General features: G+C 39.4%; 1 protein-coding gene across 8 annotated transcripts in view; it reads right to left on the reverse strand.

The window, feature by feature from the left end:
• epha3 (eph receptor A3) overlaps nt 1–19,943 on the reverse strand; it is a 248,960-nt gene that overhangs the window by 22,891 nt on the left and 206,126 nt on the right. For 7 of the 8 annotated variants that reach the window (XM_088083094.1, XM_088083100.1, XM_088083092.1 and 4 more), the window contains 6 exons: nt 13,620–13,782; nt 13,207–13,312; nt 12,690–12,754; nt 11,343–11,468; nt 6,027–6,212; nt 1,991–2,052 (listed from right to left, as the gene is read on the reverse strand). In XM_088083094.1, coding sequence (XP_087939220.1) covers nt 1,991–2,052; nt 6,027–6,212; nt 11,343–11,468; nt 12,690–12,754; nt 13,207–13,312; nt 13,620–13,782 — 708 coding nt within the window. The remainder of the gene's footprint in view (nt 1–1,990; nt 2,053–6,026; nt 6,213–11,342; nt 11,469–12,689; nt 12,755–13,206; nt 13,313–13,619; nt 13,783–19,943) is intronic. The other variant, XM_088083095.1, reaches the window with a different exon arrangement.

A 19,943-nucleotide genomic window follows, 5' to 3' on the forward strand; every position in this document is an offset into this window, starting at 1 on the left:
TTTGAGGAGAGATGGGACAGTGAAGCCCTTAACTGCTTTTTCATGAGAACGAGCTACCTGACGAAAAGATAAAGTGGTGAATAAACTCTCAATATAGCATACACTTAAACTGATACTAGTTTTTTTAGGTGGTTAAAATGCTTTTCGTTGCTGACCGAAATCCAGTCTTACATGTTTAGCTTTGCGTGTCAGACTCCAGCCTGCTTCTCCAAACTGAGGGCATGTTGACTGACCAGTACTGTATGAAATGCGCTGACTATGGATAAGCACCCCATTGTTTGAGCTCAACTAAATGTTTCCAAAGTAGTTAGACGTAGCATTCAAACACAAACTAGATAAGACATAAACACAAAATATTTCATTCTGTTCGTATTGGCACTTGAGAGTGTTTAAACTGGTTTATACTGGAAAGTGTTTATGAGTTAGTCTTTATATCTGGATAGGAAAGCTATATAAACTAAAAAGACAGATGATGAAATACAGTACTGCTAGAAAGCAGACATTGTTGAGCAACAAAGTATTTGTTCCTGTCTATTTTTATATCTATCAGTCTATCTTGCTGTCTTCTAAATATCTATGGTAGTTTTTTTCTTGGGGTTTGCACTGGGCTCTGCTTGTGTCCACTTGCATTTCTATCCATTGCTTTTCACATGCACTGGTTCGCTCCGTGTTTGTCAAAAACCACGTCATCTGCAAGATGAGTGTAAGATGAGTGTGTTTTCCTTTGGGCCCAACTCGCTTCCCATTTCGTCTGGAGCAATTAGTGGCCAGACCACCTGGCTGAGTCACTTCAAAGCTTTGCAGATTCCGAACACGGACATAAGCTACGATGCATAAGCTATGAATCTGCATCTGTGTGTTTGCCCATATGACACATTCTCAATGATTAAGTGCAGGCCTCTGGGAAAATGTCAGGAAACAACAGCTACTCCTCTTGCATGTGTCTGGATACTGTGCAGACACATGTGGAAAAAGGGCTAAAACAGGCATCAGTACACATGCTTTCATGCCAGTGTTGTGGCTTGGCTGTTTTGCTTTGGCTAATTTCAGTGAGGCAGGTCAATTCCTCTCTAAGAGACAGAGGTATGGCACGAATCAAACTCACTCCTGGCCAGACAGGCAGTGCGGATACAGTTCATAAAACCCTGACATTTGATAAGCCCTGTATGGAAAGTTGAACTAACGCAGTCAGAACTGCTAATCGGCCATTCTCTGGTACAGTATTTATTGGAATCTTTCAAGTAGTCTGAAAACTTTTTCTTAAAATAAGTGAGCAAATTTGCCAAATTGGGGGACCAAATTGGTTCTTTTTATAATTAGAATAATAACATCACTTATAATTCTAGTACTTTAAAATAAAATAAAATAAAACAATCAGGTCTTATAACTGATCTGAACTTAGTCTTTGTGGTACTCGCAAATGTTTCCAAGAAATTTTAAGATATTGAACTTTTTAATAAAAAAAAGACTGAATGAATACATAATACAATATATAATAACTCTGCAGTTTGAACCTTATCTTATTATTTCTTTTAGAAGCATTTCATACAATATCTGGCATTTAAAAGCCCCCAGAAAGAAAGATTTAATCTATGCTCAAATAAAAGGGTGAAAGTTTTGGTCCAATATTTTGAGAACATGAAACAGGGAGTTAGGGGGTCTCTGCCACAACATTTTAAGCAAAAATCCTCAAAAATGTAAAAGCAAACATTTACTATATTTCTTGACAGTGTGATCTGATGTGTGATGTAGACAGTGTGTTGTACAGGTGCAAGACATATTTTTTTCCACCACTTTAAGGTGTTCCCTGGTGTGTGCTGTTAATCTTCAGCTTGCCACCAGATATCTGTTTCCCCAACTACCTCAGGGTGTGTACCACAAGATGCACCATGATCCATTTTCCAAAAGTATGTGTGTGTGTGTGTGTGTGTGTGTGTGTGTGTGTGTGTGTGTGTGTGTGTGTTCGTGTTTGTGTTTGTCCATTACTTACTCTCAAGAAACTGTCCAGGGATCCGTTCTCCATGTATTCCGTGACAATCATGACGGGTTTACCTGCAACAGAAGAGAAGATTTTAGTCTTTGGTCAGTTTTTATCACTTACAAAGTGAGAACAACAACTTCTGTTCGCTGTACAACAGAACTAACCACCAAACACTCAACCACACAAAAGATACTCATAACCCAACATCATATTAACTTCAGATTTATTCCCTGAAAATGGCACAGGGAGTTAACAGGGAAGGCTGCGACTTGACTTAAAGCAGACGTACAAGAGCCCTGATAGGGGCCAGGTTGAACTCTTTTCTATCACACACACACACACACACACAGACGCATGCATGCACACACACACACACACACACACCCCACACACACACACGCACCCGGTAGAATAAAATTATCCTAGTCATAGTTTTAGGGTCCCAGCAGGTCAGCTGTCAAAGTGTGACATCTTTATTTCTGTGGAAGATCTGGCTGTAAATCCACGCCGCCTGCTATCATCTGTACCTGATCAGACTACAGCCAACACCAGGTTTATTACAGGGTGGAAAAAGAAAAAAGAAAAAAAAAACCTTTAAATCAGTTATTGTTAAATGAACAGCATCGGTGTCAGGACTTGTTTGTGTTCCAGATGTTTTCCCTGCTTCCATCTAGACTTACCACCAGCCGTATGCTTCTCCATTTTATTCTGATTAATGTGCCCTCCTCCCTCCTCCCCCTGCCCTCTTTCATTCCCGACCTACCTTTTCCTCCTTCATCCCTGTCTCTCTTTCCCCATCACCCCATCTTTCCCTTTTCCTCCCATACCTCCTGCATGTATTAATGCAAACCCTCCCCACATCTGGCGAGACATAGTTATTTTCAGGAATGACATGGGCTGAGTGGAGAGGGTGATGGAATCCGTTGTCTAAAGAAACAAATCTATTACTCTCATTGGAAAAAAATAAAAAGTCCATTAGTAATGTTGGAAGTTGGCTGACTCAGTATCTTTAATTTAATCAAAGTACATCTGGTGTGAATTACAATTCAGAATCCCCCTATGAGTCAATCAGACACTGATGAAAAAATAAATAGAAAAATTGGCGCAACAAACAGCTTAACATAAATGAGCCAAGACAGAAGGTGTGCTTGAGTTAAATTAGGGTTGTAGAGATTAAAAAAAATAACTCTGACTTCCAGTTTGTGATAGTAATGAAGCATGCAGTACATACCCTTTTAACAAAAACAAAAAATGTATGCTACTCATTTTTCCCCTGATATGCGTTTTTCCTTATGACTTACTCTTTGTGGCTTTTTTGCAAAGTCCTGCAGAACTTTAACCTCCCAAAAATGGATTCAGCTCTCCCAACAGTTTGTCTCAATATAGTTGCAACACTTTGACATTTACAGTAAAAAATCTCTCATCATTTAAACACAGTCAGAGATACAGATAAATACCCTCTACCCTTCCCCCACCCCACCCCCCATTCCCTAAAAGGCTGTGATGGATCGCTCCGTTTACCAGCGGACGGCTTTTATAGTCTCAAACGGGAACACACACACCCGGTCCTCCCTCCTGTCCTCCGCCCTCTTCCCTTCCCTCTTTTTCTCTATTCTCAACATTGGCAGCAAAGATAAAGGCCCCCAAGCCCCTTTATTCTGTGAACACAAGCGTGAGTGTGAGCAAATGTGGATGTGTGTGAGAGAAAAGAGTACATGCATGTGTGTGTGTGTGTGTGTGTGTGTGTGTGTGTGTGTGTCTGTGTGCGCGCCTGCAAATATGCAGCCTGTGGATCAGCCAAAAGCAGCAGCAAGGTAAATGGGGTGTGAAAGTCTCAGGATTATTAAGAATTAACAGGAGCAGCTTAATAAATCACCCTACAGCAGTGTGTGTGTGTGTGTATGTGTGTGTAGGTGTGTCTGTTTGTGTGTGAGAGCATATCAAATGGACCTCCTAAAACTATGTCCTGCACTCATGCTGCTCCAGCTCACGCACATGTGTTCAAGGTATCCCTCCAAATGTCATGCACACACACACTCTCAGCTCATAGTGCTGAATATCGGGCTTCCCCTATTAGTCTAGAAGCAGCAAATGAAACCGCAGTCTTGTGTTATTGCAGCATTTTTCACCGGCTGGACATTAATAGGAAGAGTGGTGCACTGTAAGATGTATTACACAAACAGTCACACTGATGAGGGATCACACACATAAAAACTCTTTCACTTTCAGGTCGTCCTGTGTTCAAGGCTGAATAACACGCAGGGAGGAACAAAGCTGGAACTGTGAGAGAATGTGTTTTTTTTTACAGATGTTTACACAGCTACAACTACTGCGTCCATTAAAGTTTTTGATTTATTAGCATTACAATTAAAATATAAATATCTAAATATAAATGTGTGTGTGTGAAAAACAATGTATACAGGATCCAAAACCTCACCATGTCCTATTACCAAACATTTTCACTGAATCCACTTCTGACCATTTTAATCTGATTCCCTGAACTTCTGGATGAAAAGAATACAGTAAACTCAAAAGAATCGAAGACATTTCTTTGTTGTTCCTTTCTTCTTCTTTTTTTTTTTTTTTTTTTTTTTTAAAACATCCTTTTAATGCATTGTTTCACCATAGAAGATGAAAGAAATAAAAAATAAAAAAAGAATAGCCTTTTTTTTCCATTTATAATCTTACTCCCAGAACTCTCAGATAAAAAGATTATGGTAAACTAAAAAAAAAAAAAAAATCATAGTTCCATTTTCTTTTCTTTTTTTTTTTGCAAAATAAAGTCCCGCAGTGGACTGTTTTGTCTTTCCTCCTGAGAGGACACGTGTGAATTACAATTTTGCAGCTTTTTTTCTTGTCAGTGGTGACTCAAAATGATGAATCATAAGTATGTCTGAAATATCAATTTGTCTTTTTTATCTGCTGAGGGATTTCTGCCTCTCTTTTCTTTTCCTGGAGTTGTCTGATATTTCTGCAAAAACTATAAGTGCAAGTGCAAGGAAGTTAATTAACACAATATGGTTCGAATGCCCCGCCTGTTGCTGTTTGCACATTACACTGTGGTTCCCTAGCAATGGTGCTTTTGATTAGCAGAGGCCATGCTAGTAAGTCACTGGATTCAAATTACCAAAATTTAAGAGTCAGGGAGCAATTAAGGCGTTGCAATGACACAAAGGAAGGGGAGATAAATACAAAAGAATAAGAGGAACCCAAAATTGGGGAGAATAAAGTAAGGGAAGTTCTCTGTGTATTTTATTCAACTCTTTAGAATAACCACACTAGAAGAACTACTTAACAAGCCCGGTGCCGCAGGGAGCGATAGAGGCCAGGCCCGTTTCTCAGCGACAAAGTTCAGACTCATTATTTCCCTTTTTCTGCAGTCATTCCTTTTTAAAGAGGCCTTCTGTGTGCTAATGATAGTCTTATAAAGAGGCCCAGAGGGGAGCGAGTCGGAGATATGGATTTATGGATTTATGCCCGCTTTGGACACAGGCTTTGATCAGAGCACATTGATCTGCAGAGATTTACACCACGGCAACTCAATAAAACTCCTGCGCTCTTTCACAGAAGTGTCGGCCACTTTAGAGCCATTTGTCAAAGACAATTGCAAATCCGGAATCGGTAAAAAGACTCTCTGGAGATGCCAAATCTGTGACGGAATGTGAATGCAAATTGTATCTCTGTTCCTTCTTTTTTCTTTATCCTTTTTCATTGCGACGTTACTGTATTCTCTTCTGTTCTATTCTATTGTTTTCTTTTTTGCTCTGTTCTCTTTGAGTCTACATTGCTCTATTCAGTTCTGTTTGATTCTTGTGCTTAAACTTAACTTTGTTAAGCATTATACCAATTGTCGCTAAATATCTGTATTTTAATTAATTTGAATTAGCAATCAGAATTTATATTTGAAAAAATAATGTTCTATTTTTATCTGGAAAATTCCCAAATATGAAATATTGAAAAAAGTTGTATTGTGTTGAATTCAATTTTACAATTAAGTTAATTACCTTCAATGCACCTATAAGTCATGAGTCATGGATGCACTTACTGCGTGTTACCACCCCCTCCAGCCTGATGATGTTGGGGTGGTCAAACTGTCCCATGATTGACGCCTCAGCGAGGAAGTCCCGCCTCTGCTTGTCTGTGTATCCTCCTTTAAGAGTTTTGATGGCCACACAGATCTCCTTCTTGCTGGGTAGCTTCAGGCGACCACTGCACACCTCACCAAACTCACCTACAGACAATCAGGAAAGATACAACAAATGAAAATTAGGAGCCTTTATTACTATTATTATTATTATATTTTTATAGGGTTTTCTTTTATTATTATTATTTTTATTATGTTTTAATTTTATTTATTTATTTTTGGAAAAGTCAGAATTTTAGTTCTGACTATTATAATAACTAAAATAAGAAAAATAAATTAATGAATAAAATTATTAACACTTGTCTTTGAGCCCAGCCAAAAGTAAAAGATGATTGGATTAGCTGTCGCAGCTAACTACACAGGGATCTATGTCATGGTAACTTATCTGGAAACCTCTGAGTGTATTTTTTATACTGAGCCACTGCAACACCAAAAAAGAGAGTCTGTGTTCAAATTCATTTTGAAGGATGTTTGAAGTCACAACTTAACCCCTGGCTAGGTCAGTTTCATCACTGAGAGCATTGCTAACAAGCTTAGTAAGAGGCAGAGGTGCTGTCCATGCAGTTCTTGTGCACTGAATTAGAATAGTGTTCCAACTGTTGTTTGAGGTGTCATAATATACAATATTTACATATGGAATGACCACTTAGAGTCAAAGATGAAGCTCCAGATCAAAGAGGAGTTTGATGATTGCGTCTGCCATTACTTAACTCCCATTAATCAGGAAAAGTATTTATTGATTTTGGAGAGACATCACTGTATAATTACGTTTTATGACCACTAATTATAGTAATGACACCATGTGAAGTAATAAACTTTGAAACTGATCCACCCAAATCCACGGTCCAAATAAAAACTCAGAGAGCAAAATGATCTTTGTTTCAGTGTCGTATTAAAACACAGCGTGACTCAACATCCACTCTGGGAGAGATCAATTAGCATTCCGTGCTGGTGAGGGGATGTGTGTGTTTACCTCAGCCCATGCCTGTGTGTGTGTGTTTTGTGAGTTTCACCAGGTACTGTAAGCTCTGTAGGCAGGCTGGCCACTTCAAAGGCAGCCAGCCATGTTACAGCTGGTGACGGGGATTTGGCCAGACTGTAGAGGATGAGCAGAATGTGTATATGTGTGTGCATGTATTTTTGTGTGTTTTTCCCCTATAATGTATATGCATATCAAGCGTGCTCATGCAAGGTGATCTCAGAGCTAAGACATGTGCAGATCTCTCTCAGTCCTGTACAATCATTTCCCAAAGCAGCTCTGGATCAGAGAACATGGGTCAAACCTTGGACTTGAAGCAATAGAGTCTGGAAGAACTTAAGCCAGAATAATTACAACATGTCTAAATACCAAGTGCATGCCTGTTCTTCTGGCCCTCAGCGGTGGACAGACGAGCCAGGCCAAGGCACCTTTTTTTTATGTGGTCACTCTGAGAAAGAAGATCTCGGTCTAATAAGCCTTGATTAGGGACACTCGCTCCTTTCCTGCTCTGAGTAGAGCTATAGGTATCCCATTGATATTAAAGTCTGAACCATGTAAGCAGAGCGGAGCATGTGTTCTGTCTTTTAACACACAATCACTGATTGGCAAGCAGATCAAAGTCTTGTTAACATGTCTAATGAAGACAGATGGGGGTGGAGGAGAAAGCGGACGTTTGTTGTGGATGGTTCAGAGTGCTTGTATGGTTTTGTAAAAATCACACTGGTGGGTGGTTGTATTCAAGCTGACGGATAAAACTGTTTATATCATAGCCTAGCTTTAATGTTCACCTCTGGTGTTTAATTTGCATGTACTTGTTTTACAATGTTTAGGGAAGAAAGCTGAAGTCCCACTTCCTTTCCTCACTAACCTGATCCAATAGACGAAATCACGTGTGTTTACAATAACTCGCAAAAACCCCAGCGTCACAAACATAAAATGAAAGGGCACTGGGAAAACACTGCCTTGGCTGGTTAGTTTATAGCTACCTTAAACATTTTTTTTAAAATAAAAAAAGAATCAAAATCACTTAAAGTGTACGCTATATTTAGAATATTTTCACCACTTTACCTCGCCATCAGACACCCCTTTCTGATGGGGGACAAAGCCTCAAGGCCACCAGACTCCATAGACAAAAACAGTCATTTTACTTAACAAGTTTACCACTCCCTCTATCAGTTAGTGTGCAAAGTGGTTAAAATATTCCAAAAAGTGTCTACTATACATTTTGCTGCAGTTTCAGTTCCCAGCAGTAGACTTGCTTAGCTTCCATGCTGGTAGATTTAGTTAATCAAGGACACTATCAAAGCGACACAGTAATTAAAATAAGCACAGTGGAAACGTCAAATAAGTCAGAGCATCGTTTAACTAAATATATAAAATAACAACAGAAATAAATTTCACATTTCCCCGCAATTGCCAGTTGTCTACCAAGAAGTAATTATTGTTGATAGCACGGCATCATGATAATTGGTTTCATGCCTTTTTTTAAAAACATCAACTGATTTCAGGGTCTTTTATCCATATCCTACATTTTGTTGTGTTTACTACTGTAGTTATTGGTTACTAATAATAAATCACTGTAAAACTATAATTTCATTAGCACTCACATGTAGCAACACAATGTTATATCCCAGAAGCAATTATTATCAAAGCCTCAAGGGAGCTATAGTTGCTGTAGACAAACAAAACAATCATCATTTTGTAATGAAGGTGTAAATGAATGTGGTTCTTAAGCTAAGGGCAGCGTTGGACCATCCAAAGAAAGCTCGCCCCAAGTGGTTCCAGTCATCTAACACCTAAAGTTGTAGCTGTGGAGTGAAAGCAAGGCAATTATTGGACACTAAGTGTGATTGAATACCTCCTGAACATGATTTCACAGTTGCTCTCCAGCATGGACAAAATAGACAAGCTGCACAATGGAAAGATAAACTTTATCTAAGTACTGAGACGCACTAAAATAAATATACTTTGTCTCGGCTATGCACTGTGCGCATTAAAAATGGATAGTGTACTGTAGTGTAGCCTTCTTCACTGAGTGTAAGGTAGTAGGGTTCAACTGATATTGGGTTTGGAGAGATGATATAGATAGTGGTGTTAATCATACTTTATATTATTAATACAGTGTTTTCCCACATGCTTTCCATTTATTGCTTTTTTTCGCTTGCTAGCCAATCATAGGGGGAGTAGGGTGGATCATTCCTTGGCTATCCTTGGATTCTAAAATTTGCAAGGGGGTCAGTGGTCCCTTACCTGCTCCCTATTCTTATTTTTCCAGCACCCTTGTCCAGACCACAGCCATCTTCAAATTTGCCCTTCAATGTGATCTCACATACACACCTGTAAAGTCTTATGGCAGTGTCTTGCACAGTTGCGAATGTTACAGCGTTGACAAAATCTGTCCACGGATCTATAAACACCTACTAAAGGACTCCAAACTGGCCTGTAATAAATGCTTAAATGTGTAAAACCACAAAAAAAGGATTTCAACAGAGAATCTGTGTAGTACTGCTAGATTCCACTATAAAGTCAACTATAAGAGTACTTCATATCAGAAGTAGAAGCTGACGGTCCTGTCTTATTTATAACAAATAAGCCTATATCTACCTGTGTATCAATGAAGTCCTATAGATATTCCTATGCTTTTTGTCTGCTATGTACTATAAAAAATGCATTGTGGAGTGTAGCGTAGCCCAGTGTGGAGTCAGGTATTAGATTCTCAGGCTGTCCTGACAGCTTTACAGTGTGGAGGGCTGGTGGGACTCTGGAGACCGACCTCTGTGCATCGGCTGTGTGCTTTACTCTCCATCTACTCAGCCTGCACTCGACATGAATCACAATGCATTACCCTCCCGTCTGCACTCCTGCTCAAGTTATCAGGGAGTACATGATGAGAGGAGAAGAGAGGAGAGGGGAGGAGGCTTGTTTAACTGTTGCGATCAGTCGACTTCGGAATTAGAGCATCAGGCAATTGCCTGTAGGAAATGTAAAAAAAAAGAAGAGAATGAAGGGGGAAAATATAGGCTGGAAATGTAGAAGTAAACCAACTGGAGGTGAGCAGAACGACTTCAAATGTCACCATCTCTCCCTCCATCACAGAGGAGGGCTGAAAAGAAGGGACCTCAGGCTGGGGCATTAAATGCTTTCTTATTCCCAGCTGTGCAGGATATGGCATACAGTTAAACTAGCCTGCCGCTACAAATTGTAGATACATGGAAGCTCTACATGCAACTCTTTTTTTTCTATATGTAGTTGAGCACTTGGTGTGTCTTTGTCATTTAGATATAGCATGAAAGAGTAACAAGAAAGGAAGTTACTGTGAAGTGAGAGTGGGAAAGAAGAGGTAGGGGAGAGGAAGTAACCATTTCTTTCTCTACTTTATACTTTTATCTGGAATGACTCTTTAGTACCTGTTTTCTTTACTGATAAACATGTATTTTGATGACTCGGGGAAATTGGTGATCTGAACTTGATCCTAGCCCATTTATCATAATTTATGTTCCCTCTTTGTCCAGTGAGGCAATAATGAATTGCTAATACTTTGGAGAATTCAGTGAGAATTAGAAATCGCCAATTAGTTTCACATCATGTACTGGTAATCTGCCATAGTTTCTTAGGAAGTTCCTAATACATTACACTCATAGAGGTTCCAAACTGGTCCAGGCATGGGGTCCAGATTTCTCCTGAGTCATTAGTTCGAGGTCCACACATTAGATAAATTACCACATATTCAATTTTATTTCACAAAATGTATATAACACATTGGCTTAGAACACAAATAAATATGTATATATATATATATATATACACATACACACACACACACACATATATATATATATATATATATATATATATTGCTAGAATAAATACAATCAGCACTTCAATATAAGAGCTCTGTGGCAGAAATTAACTGTATGTCAAAATAAAGTGTGTGTGTTTTTTTCCTACAAATTTGACATGTTCACAAGTCACTTCTGGTCTATTCAGAAAATACCCGTGACCCACTTTTGGACCATGACCTACCAGCTGGGAACCACTTTTCTAACGCACTGAGAGAAATTGACCCTGTTTCCAAAAACATTTTTTAGAATTTCAACAGTAGATTCGCAATAAACAGAAAAGGACAATTTTTCAATGTAGCTTTCATCTTAGTTTGATTTTTCTTGCCTGAAATAACCTGTGTGGTGTCTGCATAAGCAGAAACGTCTGACCTAGCAGTTTCCTTTGTTCATTCTCACCTGCTCCCACCACTTTGTCAATGGCGATGCAGGAGGCATCCAGCTCCTTTGCGAACTCATGCACAGCTTGGCTCGGGTCCTCATACGTGTGGGGGTCCACGTAGGTCCTGATACCTGGTAGACGCACTGCAGCAGAAGAGAGCAGGTTGCATCAAGTAATGACCATTTAAAATCCCTCTGCCTCTTCATGTGTCCCTTCATCCACATATGACTTTGTACGGACACATCACCTTGCTAGTGCTCTGCTTCAATTTCAGAAACAGCACTTTGCATTTTGATAAGTGATGATACGTCTACACTGAACACTGGGTAACGAGCGTAAACTCTGAAAATGGTGAAGTCTGTTGTTTCAGTAATTGAGTGTGGGTGAAGAATTTCCTTCAAGCAAACAGAAGCAAGTTAACACAGCAAATCATCTGTTAGAATAACACTACAGATGCTGCTAAACTGAACAAGATGGCATATCTCCAAGCCATGATGCACACACAGTCATAAACCTGCAGCTGATTTGTGATACAAACACACAAATTAACTTACAAAGGAACAATCACAGCAACTAAAAACAAAAAAAAAAGACTTAAAAAAGGTGAACGGATCCTCTAAGTAATAAATTTGTATTTTATTAGTCCCTGCGGGTAAATTTATGCTCTACATTTGACCCATCCAAACTATTTATGAAGCAGTGGACAGTTCAATGCCTGGGGAGTATGGGGCCAATATTTGGGTCAAGGTTCAAATTAGGAGTCTTCCTAATAAATTACATTTGCGAATAAAAGAGAACAAACAACAAAGAGGTAGTAAGATAATGTGAGTTAATTTTAAACTTTTTGTCCCTTTGTGGTGGTCCACATCAGAGGGTTTTACTTTCAACCGTGCAAAACGCCACGTGAGTAAGACTTTTTTTTTGTCATTGGTCAAAAATGTATCAATGGAAAGGACTTTCCTCTGGAGTAAACCCTATAATTAGAGTTTAAAACCTTGAGTCTCGGTACTCCCTGCAGCTGGCAAAGAGCATAGTCTGATCTTGTTCCCTATCCAAATGAAGCCTCCAGGATTGGTTCGCAAATGGAGCGAGAAACCGTCTTCTCAACATGGACTCGGTCCGATTACTGTCTTCTCATATGACCAAACGAACCATAGTAAAGGGGGAAACCACTTCAAGCTCGGAAACAGCTGCTCTAAAACAACCACTGTTGATAAAGATGTTGGAGAAAAAACATCTCTATGATTGTGACTATCAAACTATCTATAATGCAACTGCCTAGTTGTATTTGTACTTGCTTGATGGTAAAGTGCAGAGAAGATAGATGTGGAAGCAGGCCTCAGGAAACCGGGTGTAATACTTACAGTGGCCGTTGCCAAAGTGCAGTCTTTTCTCATCAGGATGTTTGGATTTGCTGTGGCAACAAAACCTGCCAATCCAAACAGAGAAAGGTCATAAGTAGTGCCACATCTCCCAATAAGACTTCACCCATTGGCCAAGCCTAGAGGCTAGCAAGAGCTGTGTGTATGTGTATGTGTGTGTGTGTGTGTGTGTGTGTGTGTGTGTGTCTGTGTATAATCCCAGTTCTTATAAACCAAGAGAGGATCAGTAAGTCTTATAATGAGCCATGGATTTATACTCTCTCTGAACAGTACTGACTGCCAACTTCAGCCACACACACACACAAACACACACACGTACATACAGTTGTTACAGTATATGCTACAGGGATAGAGGGAAATGGTGAAATATCAAAATTCATAGAATGTGGTGTAAAAGGTGAACAGTATGCAATTAACTTTTAGGTACCAACGAAGGGAGAGAGCAAAAGGATTGCTGTGATTGGAGGAAAAAAAACACTCATGTGACTGGTGAGCTGACCTGCCAATCAGGACGTAGAGCAGCACAGTGAGCAGGATGATGGCCACGGCGGAGGAAATGGCGATCAGAACAACCTGGCTGCTCTCACTGGAGATGGAGAAGGCTGCTGAAAGACAGAGAGCAACAGGTAATGTTGCAGTGTTAACCATCCAGCTGCAACTTCAAGCTACAGCTTCTGAAACAGATATTAGAAAAGTAAATTCACGATTTTAAAAAAACATAAAAAATAAAAAACAAATATTTTGGTTTCAAACAGGAATAGTACCAAAATCTCACTTTTCATGATCAGTTCTTACTTTATGAAAGGATATTATTGGCCCTGTGCTTGACCTTCATACCCCCTTACATACCAGTCTGACCAACAAGAGCAGTAAAAGAATTACTATAAAACTCCTATTCTGAGATGAACTTACAGTCGGGGCTGGTCTCGAACTGGAAACTGGGGCTGCTGGCTCCATATCCGGCAGCAGTGCGAGCTCTGATCTGCAGCAGGTAGGCGGTGTTGGGCTTCAGACCGTTCAGAGTCACATTACAACCCCGAGCCCTAAGGATGGTGTAGCTGGTCTCCTGCTCCTCCTGTAGGACAAGATGGACAAAGAAAGAGAGGGACGGAGAATGGAATTAAACATTTGTGAGACTGATTTGGGGTTTTTTTTGTTACGAAAAAAACTATGATTTAGTCTGGGTTAGAACTATTTATGAACACAATTTACACATATGCAACACAGAATGCATTATGCGCATGTGTATTTTCATACACATCCACACACAAACATCCCAGACAGTTTGGCAGCTTTCTTCCCAATCTGAAGAATTATGTCCTTCTTATTTTATGACTTCTCTCCTACTGATCTCCACTGATAAAACAACAGGAGGATTTACACACCAGGGCTGCACTCCGCACATTGTTTCCAGATGTGGAAGTAAGAAAAACAGTGCAGAAAAGATGCGAGAACTGGAGGTATATGAAGAAGAGAAACGGCGAGAAAATACCTTTTTTTTCTTTATTTGGGGTGTCATTCCAACAGTTAGGATAGTAAGAAGGCCCATTTGAATAGTATTATTTTTGGTTGTATATATATACAACCAAGGAAATGCTAAATTATGTCATGAACAACAATATATTTTACACCAACTGTTGAATTTCTCTGTCTGTATCTAATATCGGGTATAAATTGTCCACGGTTGACGTTATAGAAATGCTTACAATGACATGATTATAGAACCAATTCCATGCTATGAAATAAACTGCTAACTAGTTGGAAAATAGGACAAGGCCTTAAATCTTAATAACAACCTATTAGGGATGACTTCAACAATCCTAAAAAATGAGCTACATGTTTTGCAACATAGCCAAGCTCATAAAAATCATCCAAGGCTGAATCGAGTTCAGGCATAGTCAAATCCTCATTTTATAGACCCAGTTATAAAGAGGCACTCGCTGGTACAGGCAATGGCATTAACACACACACACACACACACACACACACACACACACACACACACACACACACACACGCACACAAAAAAAACAGCTTCCAAAAGAAACTTCAGGTCCATTGATGGAGTGGATCAGAGTTTTATGGCGCACAAAGCTTTTTAAACTGCTCTATGTGTGAGGAGGTAACTGATACACCAGACCTGCACCGGGACAACTCTTCATCACAACTATAAATCTTCTCACAGCTTGTCACTGTTCCACATTCAGGACAGCATGTGATCCCCTGAAAATCACACACAGGTGTGGCACAAGCACCTTTGTATGTTAGTATGTATATGTGTGTGCGAGAAAGAGAGATGCAAAAAGACAGAGAGAAACTCAGGTCTGACACCTCCCTTTTATGCATACTGCAGCTCGACAAGCTTTGTGCTTGTGAACTTGTGTGTGTCTCACCAGAACACTGCTAGAATTTAATATGGCCTCTGTGCTGCGCAGCGCTTTGACAATCTAAACAAAGCTGTGGCAAATTATAGCTTGTATAACACACACACACACACACACACACACACACACACACATAGATGCAAACTCATTCAGACCCCAAAACAGGAGATGTACAGCAGAAGTCTTGTAAATACTGCATTTCAGCCAGCATTCCTTCCATCTAAGACTAAATAAACAGCCCAAATTAAAGTGGATCTGAAGCTCTCTCTGCTCTTTAGATTACAGTGATAAAACATGCAAAAACAATCAGCAAAGTGTATTCCCACAAATTGTATTTTCACAAAGTGCACTTGGAAATGCCTTATCGACTGTAGAGCACCCTTTAGCCGGTCAAAGCGACGTGAAGATCACGCAGTTAGCCTGGGATTTCCAAAGATGAAACACCTCTCTTCTTCTGGGAGTTTTCTCGTTGGGAATTCCCAAGAATATCACCAAACATTCACTGAGAATTCCCATATATAAGATACATAGTTTGGGAAAGCAGCCCTCTCACTTTGGAAACTTGGGCCTCTGGTTTCACGACCGTGTGACACAGTGGTATGTGTCGGTGGAGAGGTGAGACCAATGCAAAATATTGAGCTGCAAGTGGGGTTTTTTGGTATAAGCCATATGAGTTACTAATATCATGACACTCTTCACATCTTCACCTTTCTTAAATGGTATAAATATCAACTAGACTTACTGTAAATGTGTTATTTATTACTATTCATATGTCATAAAAGCAGTAAAAAGGCAATACTCAGCCGAACTGCATGGAAAATATAGTATGGGGGGAAGCAGGGCTATCACATATTAAATCATTTAAAAAATTGACCAAAGATTCAGAGTAGTAGATCACCACTGTAGTACTAGATTCTTGTTTTTTTTTCTTTTACATCATGTCTAACTTCACTGTTTTACTTAACTATTATTTCTACAGTAACTCATATCATCATATCTGTCATTGGTACTGCATTGATATCTTGGCTTTATCCGCATTGCTTTAGCTAAAATTTATCATACCAGTAATAACATAAATTTTACTACTTAATAGTGAGTCTTCTCACTTGGATTCAGTTTGTTGTAGGGTCTGTCAGAGCCTCGGTTCTCTCTGGGTTAAAGATCTAGCAGTGGAAATTTCATCATTCCAGCTATTCTGAAATAAATATATTCTGAAATAAGTATTTATTTCATTTGGCTAAAGTTCTGTGGTAAAATAACCAACACCAAACTTTCTACGTAAACTTTAAAGGGTTTTCAAAAATTTAACACTCACTGTACTTTTTGTTATTTATGTAGTGTCACTTTTTTTTTTTTTTTTTTTAGAAACAAGATACATACACTTTGGAGGTTATTCAAGCTGTTGACCTGCTAATGCTTCACTTGAACTCATGGAGCCTCTAAAGACACAACATAATTTATGTGCTAAAGTAAAGGATCTATTGGATGCCCCCTCCACTCCCCCGCTGCCCCAACTTTAACACTGTTCCGTACCCGAGTAAACGTGTGTCATCATCTACAAGACATATTTGTTTGAGCTCCGACTGCAGGTGAAAGGCCAGATCTGGGTCTATCCAGCACGTTCTCATGCCAGCTTGTCACATGGTGTCACTCTCTCAGTGACCTTTCGTGTCTATTTAGGACATTTTAGGTATCCCTCTGCGTCAGCTGTTTACGCTCCGAGATGCCGTTACTGTGAACAAATCCACTGTAGGCTGCACTGCCATCTCATATGGAGGCTTCACTATTAATTTGTGACTGTTTTATAAATGGTTAAAAACTCCCTCCTTGTAGTTGTGTTAAACTGAAATCCATTTCTGTGTTTTGGTACAGCCAAAAAGTACCCGTCTTTTGTAGTTTGCAGGAAATGTTGCACAAAACTGGCACATTATTTTAAGCATGAGAAGTCCAATCAGCATTTGGGATTTACAGTGTATATGAGACTAAATTACTTTGGACGATTAATATTTGTGTTCTGCCTTACTCAGTAAAAGCCGTAAACTATCAAATGAAAAACCTCAACTTTCACAATGCCCCTGTAACACTTTTTGGTGTCATGTTTCTTACAAAAAACTTTGAAACCCCACAAAGAAAGCATAAATATCATTTATTTGCCAAAAATCTGTTCTCTGCTGTGTAATTCATCCACTTTCCAGACATACTTTGCTTTGAAGGCTGTTGTGTGGTTGTTGGCGAACTGTTGACTTTTCTACATTAAGAGATGCTGGAGTCATCGGTAAATTGCTATTGGATTACATGATAATGTACACTGTGTAGGTCTGTTTTAAACTTGTGTAAATAAAGACAGAAAAAACCACAAACAGAGAAGCTAAAAGTCTGGCTGATGCTGCAAATCAGAACATCTTATTGCTAAAAGCTCTCTTTTAATCTTTCTTGGTCTGTTTTTGTGTTCTGTTCCACCATCCTGTTTATGCGTACATGCAATTATATCTGCTTGTGTCTAAGTATGAGTCTCTAAAAGCCTCTTTCTGTCTCATAAGTGAGTCATGGTGTGGTCTTGGTGTGGGGAATTTGCACTCCAACTCCTGTCCTCCTATGGCCTTGATCCTTGGCATGCTAGAGGCCCTCAGCGTCCCTCTGCCTGCCACACGAAGAGGCCTCTATCCTGGGTTGTTATGGGGGGTCTCCCCTGGTTGTCCCAGTTCACTCTTCTGCATGGAGGAGCCTTTTGTCTGTGGTTTGAAATCCCTGGGTATGTATGGCTGCTGTGGAGAATCCTCTGGGAACTTGTGTGTGTCTGTGTTTGTGTGTCTGTCCCTGAATGTCTCCAGCAATTCCTGAGAGACGATGTGATTAACGGGGATCAGCCTGAAGGCCAAGAGATTTGTCATTCCAAAACGTCGTCACACAGACTCTTCTTAGACACTGCCCATTCAGTTTTTTCCCTACCTGCTTTTAATGAATATACAGTTGTAATGTTTCAGCATGTGTGTGCAATTAACAGCTGAGAATTAGTCCTGCAGTGAGCTCTGACCCAGTATCAGTCATTAACTTTTCCTCTCACTGTTTTCAGGCCTTGTTTTAACATCTTAGGTAAGGATGGCTGAGCAGGGAACAGAGTTTAGAGAGGAAACAGCTTCTGTCGGCCTACTAATCAAGAGATTAGGGGCCACCGTTGGCATTCATGCAAACTGTGATCTGGGACACACACATACACACACATACACGCTGAATCTGCCAGAGTGATTAAACTTGCATCCACGGCTAATTTCACCATCAAATGTCAGCCATAGCACAGCACTGGTGCTGAAAGCCAGTGTAATTCGTTCTGCACTAATTTCCCTCACAGAGGAATGAGCGACCCCACAGACGCATTTACTGTCTGCCATAAAACTTGTCTCCATTAAGGAGAGGAGAGGAGAGGAGGACAGGATGAGAAATAGAGAGAGAGAGATGAAAAAAGGGGATGAGAAGTAAACATAAGGGGAGGACGGGAGGCATTTGAAGCAGAGGCAAGACAAAGAAGAAGAGATGATAAAGGTAAAGAAGTAGAAGAGAAAGGTGGAGTGTTGAAAGGAAGAGTGGAGATGAAAGAGCAGAGAAAAGGATGCAGGACGAGTAAATGATGAGAATGTATTTAGCTTGTCACAGTAAGAGGCAACAATGGTTTCATGCCAAAGATTTTAACCCCAACATTTAACTTTTCTCAAATACAAGGGAAACAGGATTTAAATGTCAAAACTGGTTTAACCCTTTGAAACCTAGATCATCATTGCTTTCTTGTGCTGCCTTGACAAGTATTTAAACGTTTAAATCCCTGAGTTAAGTGGTGAAAAAGGGCAAAGAGCAAGTTGGCAAGAAGTGTTCCAAAAGGTGTAGGAAATTAGTAGATTTGGATTTTTTCTAAAAAAAAAATATGCTAGGGAAAAATGTCTTTAAAAACTAAAGCTATCTTTATCATCATAGTTATGTGTTTAAAAATATTAGACATAAATATTAATGTTTAAAGCAATTGGTGTCATTTCCTTGGGTTAAATTGTTTTTTACGCTGTTCTTTTTTTTTCTCTTAATTCTTAGGTATTTTTTTATTTTCTTTTTACATTTTGGGTTTGTTTTTCCTAACTTTTGGGTCATTGCTTCTTAAATTGCTCATTGCACCCCCCCCCACCCCCACCCCATGTTTTTGAAAGAAATCAAGCCAATTTGCTCAGGTTTTAAAGCATTAAATGATCTTTTAGTGTGATTTTTTTATTTATTTTTGTAGTGTGACTTTTGGCTCCAAACATCCAACAAACGCCGTAATTAATGGTATACAATGCAGGATTTTCCTAAAAAGAGAATGTATAGACTCATACAAAAGTAATCCCTTTAAATGATCACCTATGACCCACTAAAATTATTTGGCAGCGTATTTTCCTACAGAGAGCCTGCCCTCTGCCTGTAATTTCTTATTATTTTTTGCTATGTTCAGGAATCTGATTTGCGTTTCCTTGGATAGTGAAGGAATGGTTAAACTGGTTAGGTTTAGGCAAGAGGAGTGGGATTAGTAAGGGTTAGAGTAAGAATGTCAGGGTAAGCCGATCAGAGGCAGAATGAAGTAGATTAGGTGGTTCATTCCTTTGCTTTCCTAGGAAACACAAATTCATGGTCAGGTTGTTCTTGGGTATAGTTCAAAGGTGAAGATTGACCTTTAAAAGGTAGTGACCAGGTGAAGAAAGCATGCAGAACACACCCAAGAGGAAACTATGAAAATTTCTAGACATAGCACCAAAAAATATAATATAGTGAAGCTGGGTTGGCTTTTATTTTCATTTTCGCTGGTGATATGGTTTAAAAACGCCAACTGTCAATT

The sequence above is a fragment of the Plectropomus leopardus genome, chromosome 10 (assembly GCF_026936395.1).
Source record: "Plectropomus leopardus strain MGB_pleo_1.0 chromosome 10, ASM2693639v1, whole genome shotgun sequence".
Taxonomy (NCBI): Eukaryota; Metazoa; Chordata; class Actinopteri; order Perciformes; family Serranidae; genus Plectropomus; species Plectropomus leopardus.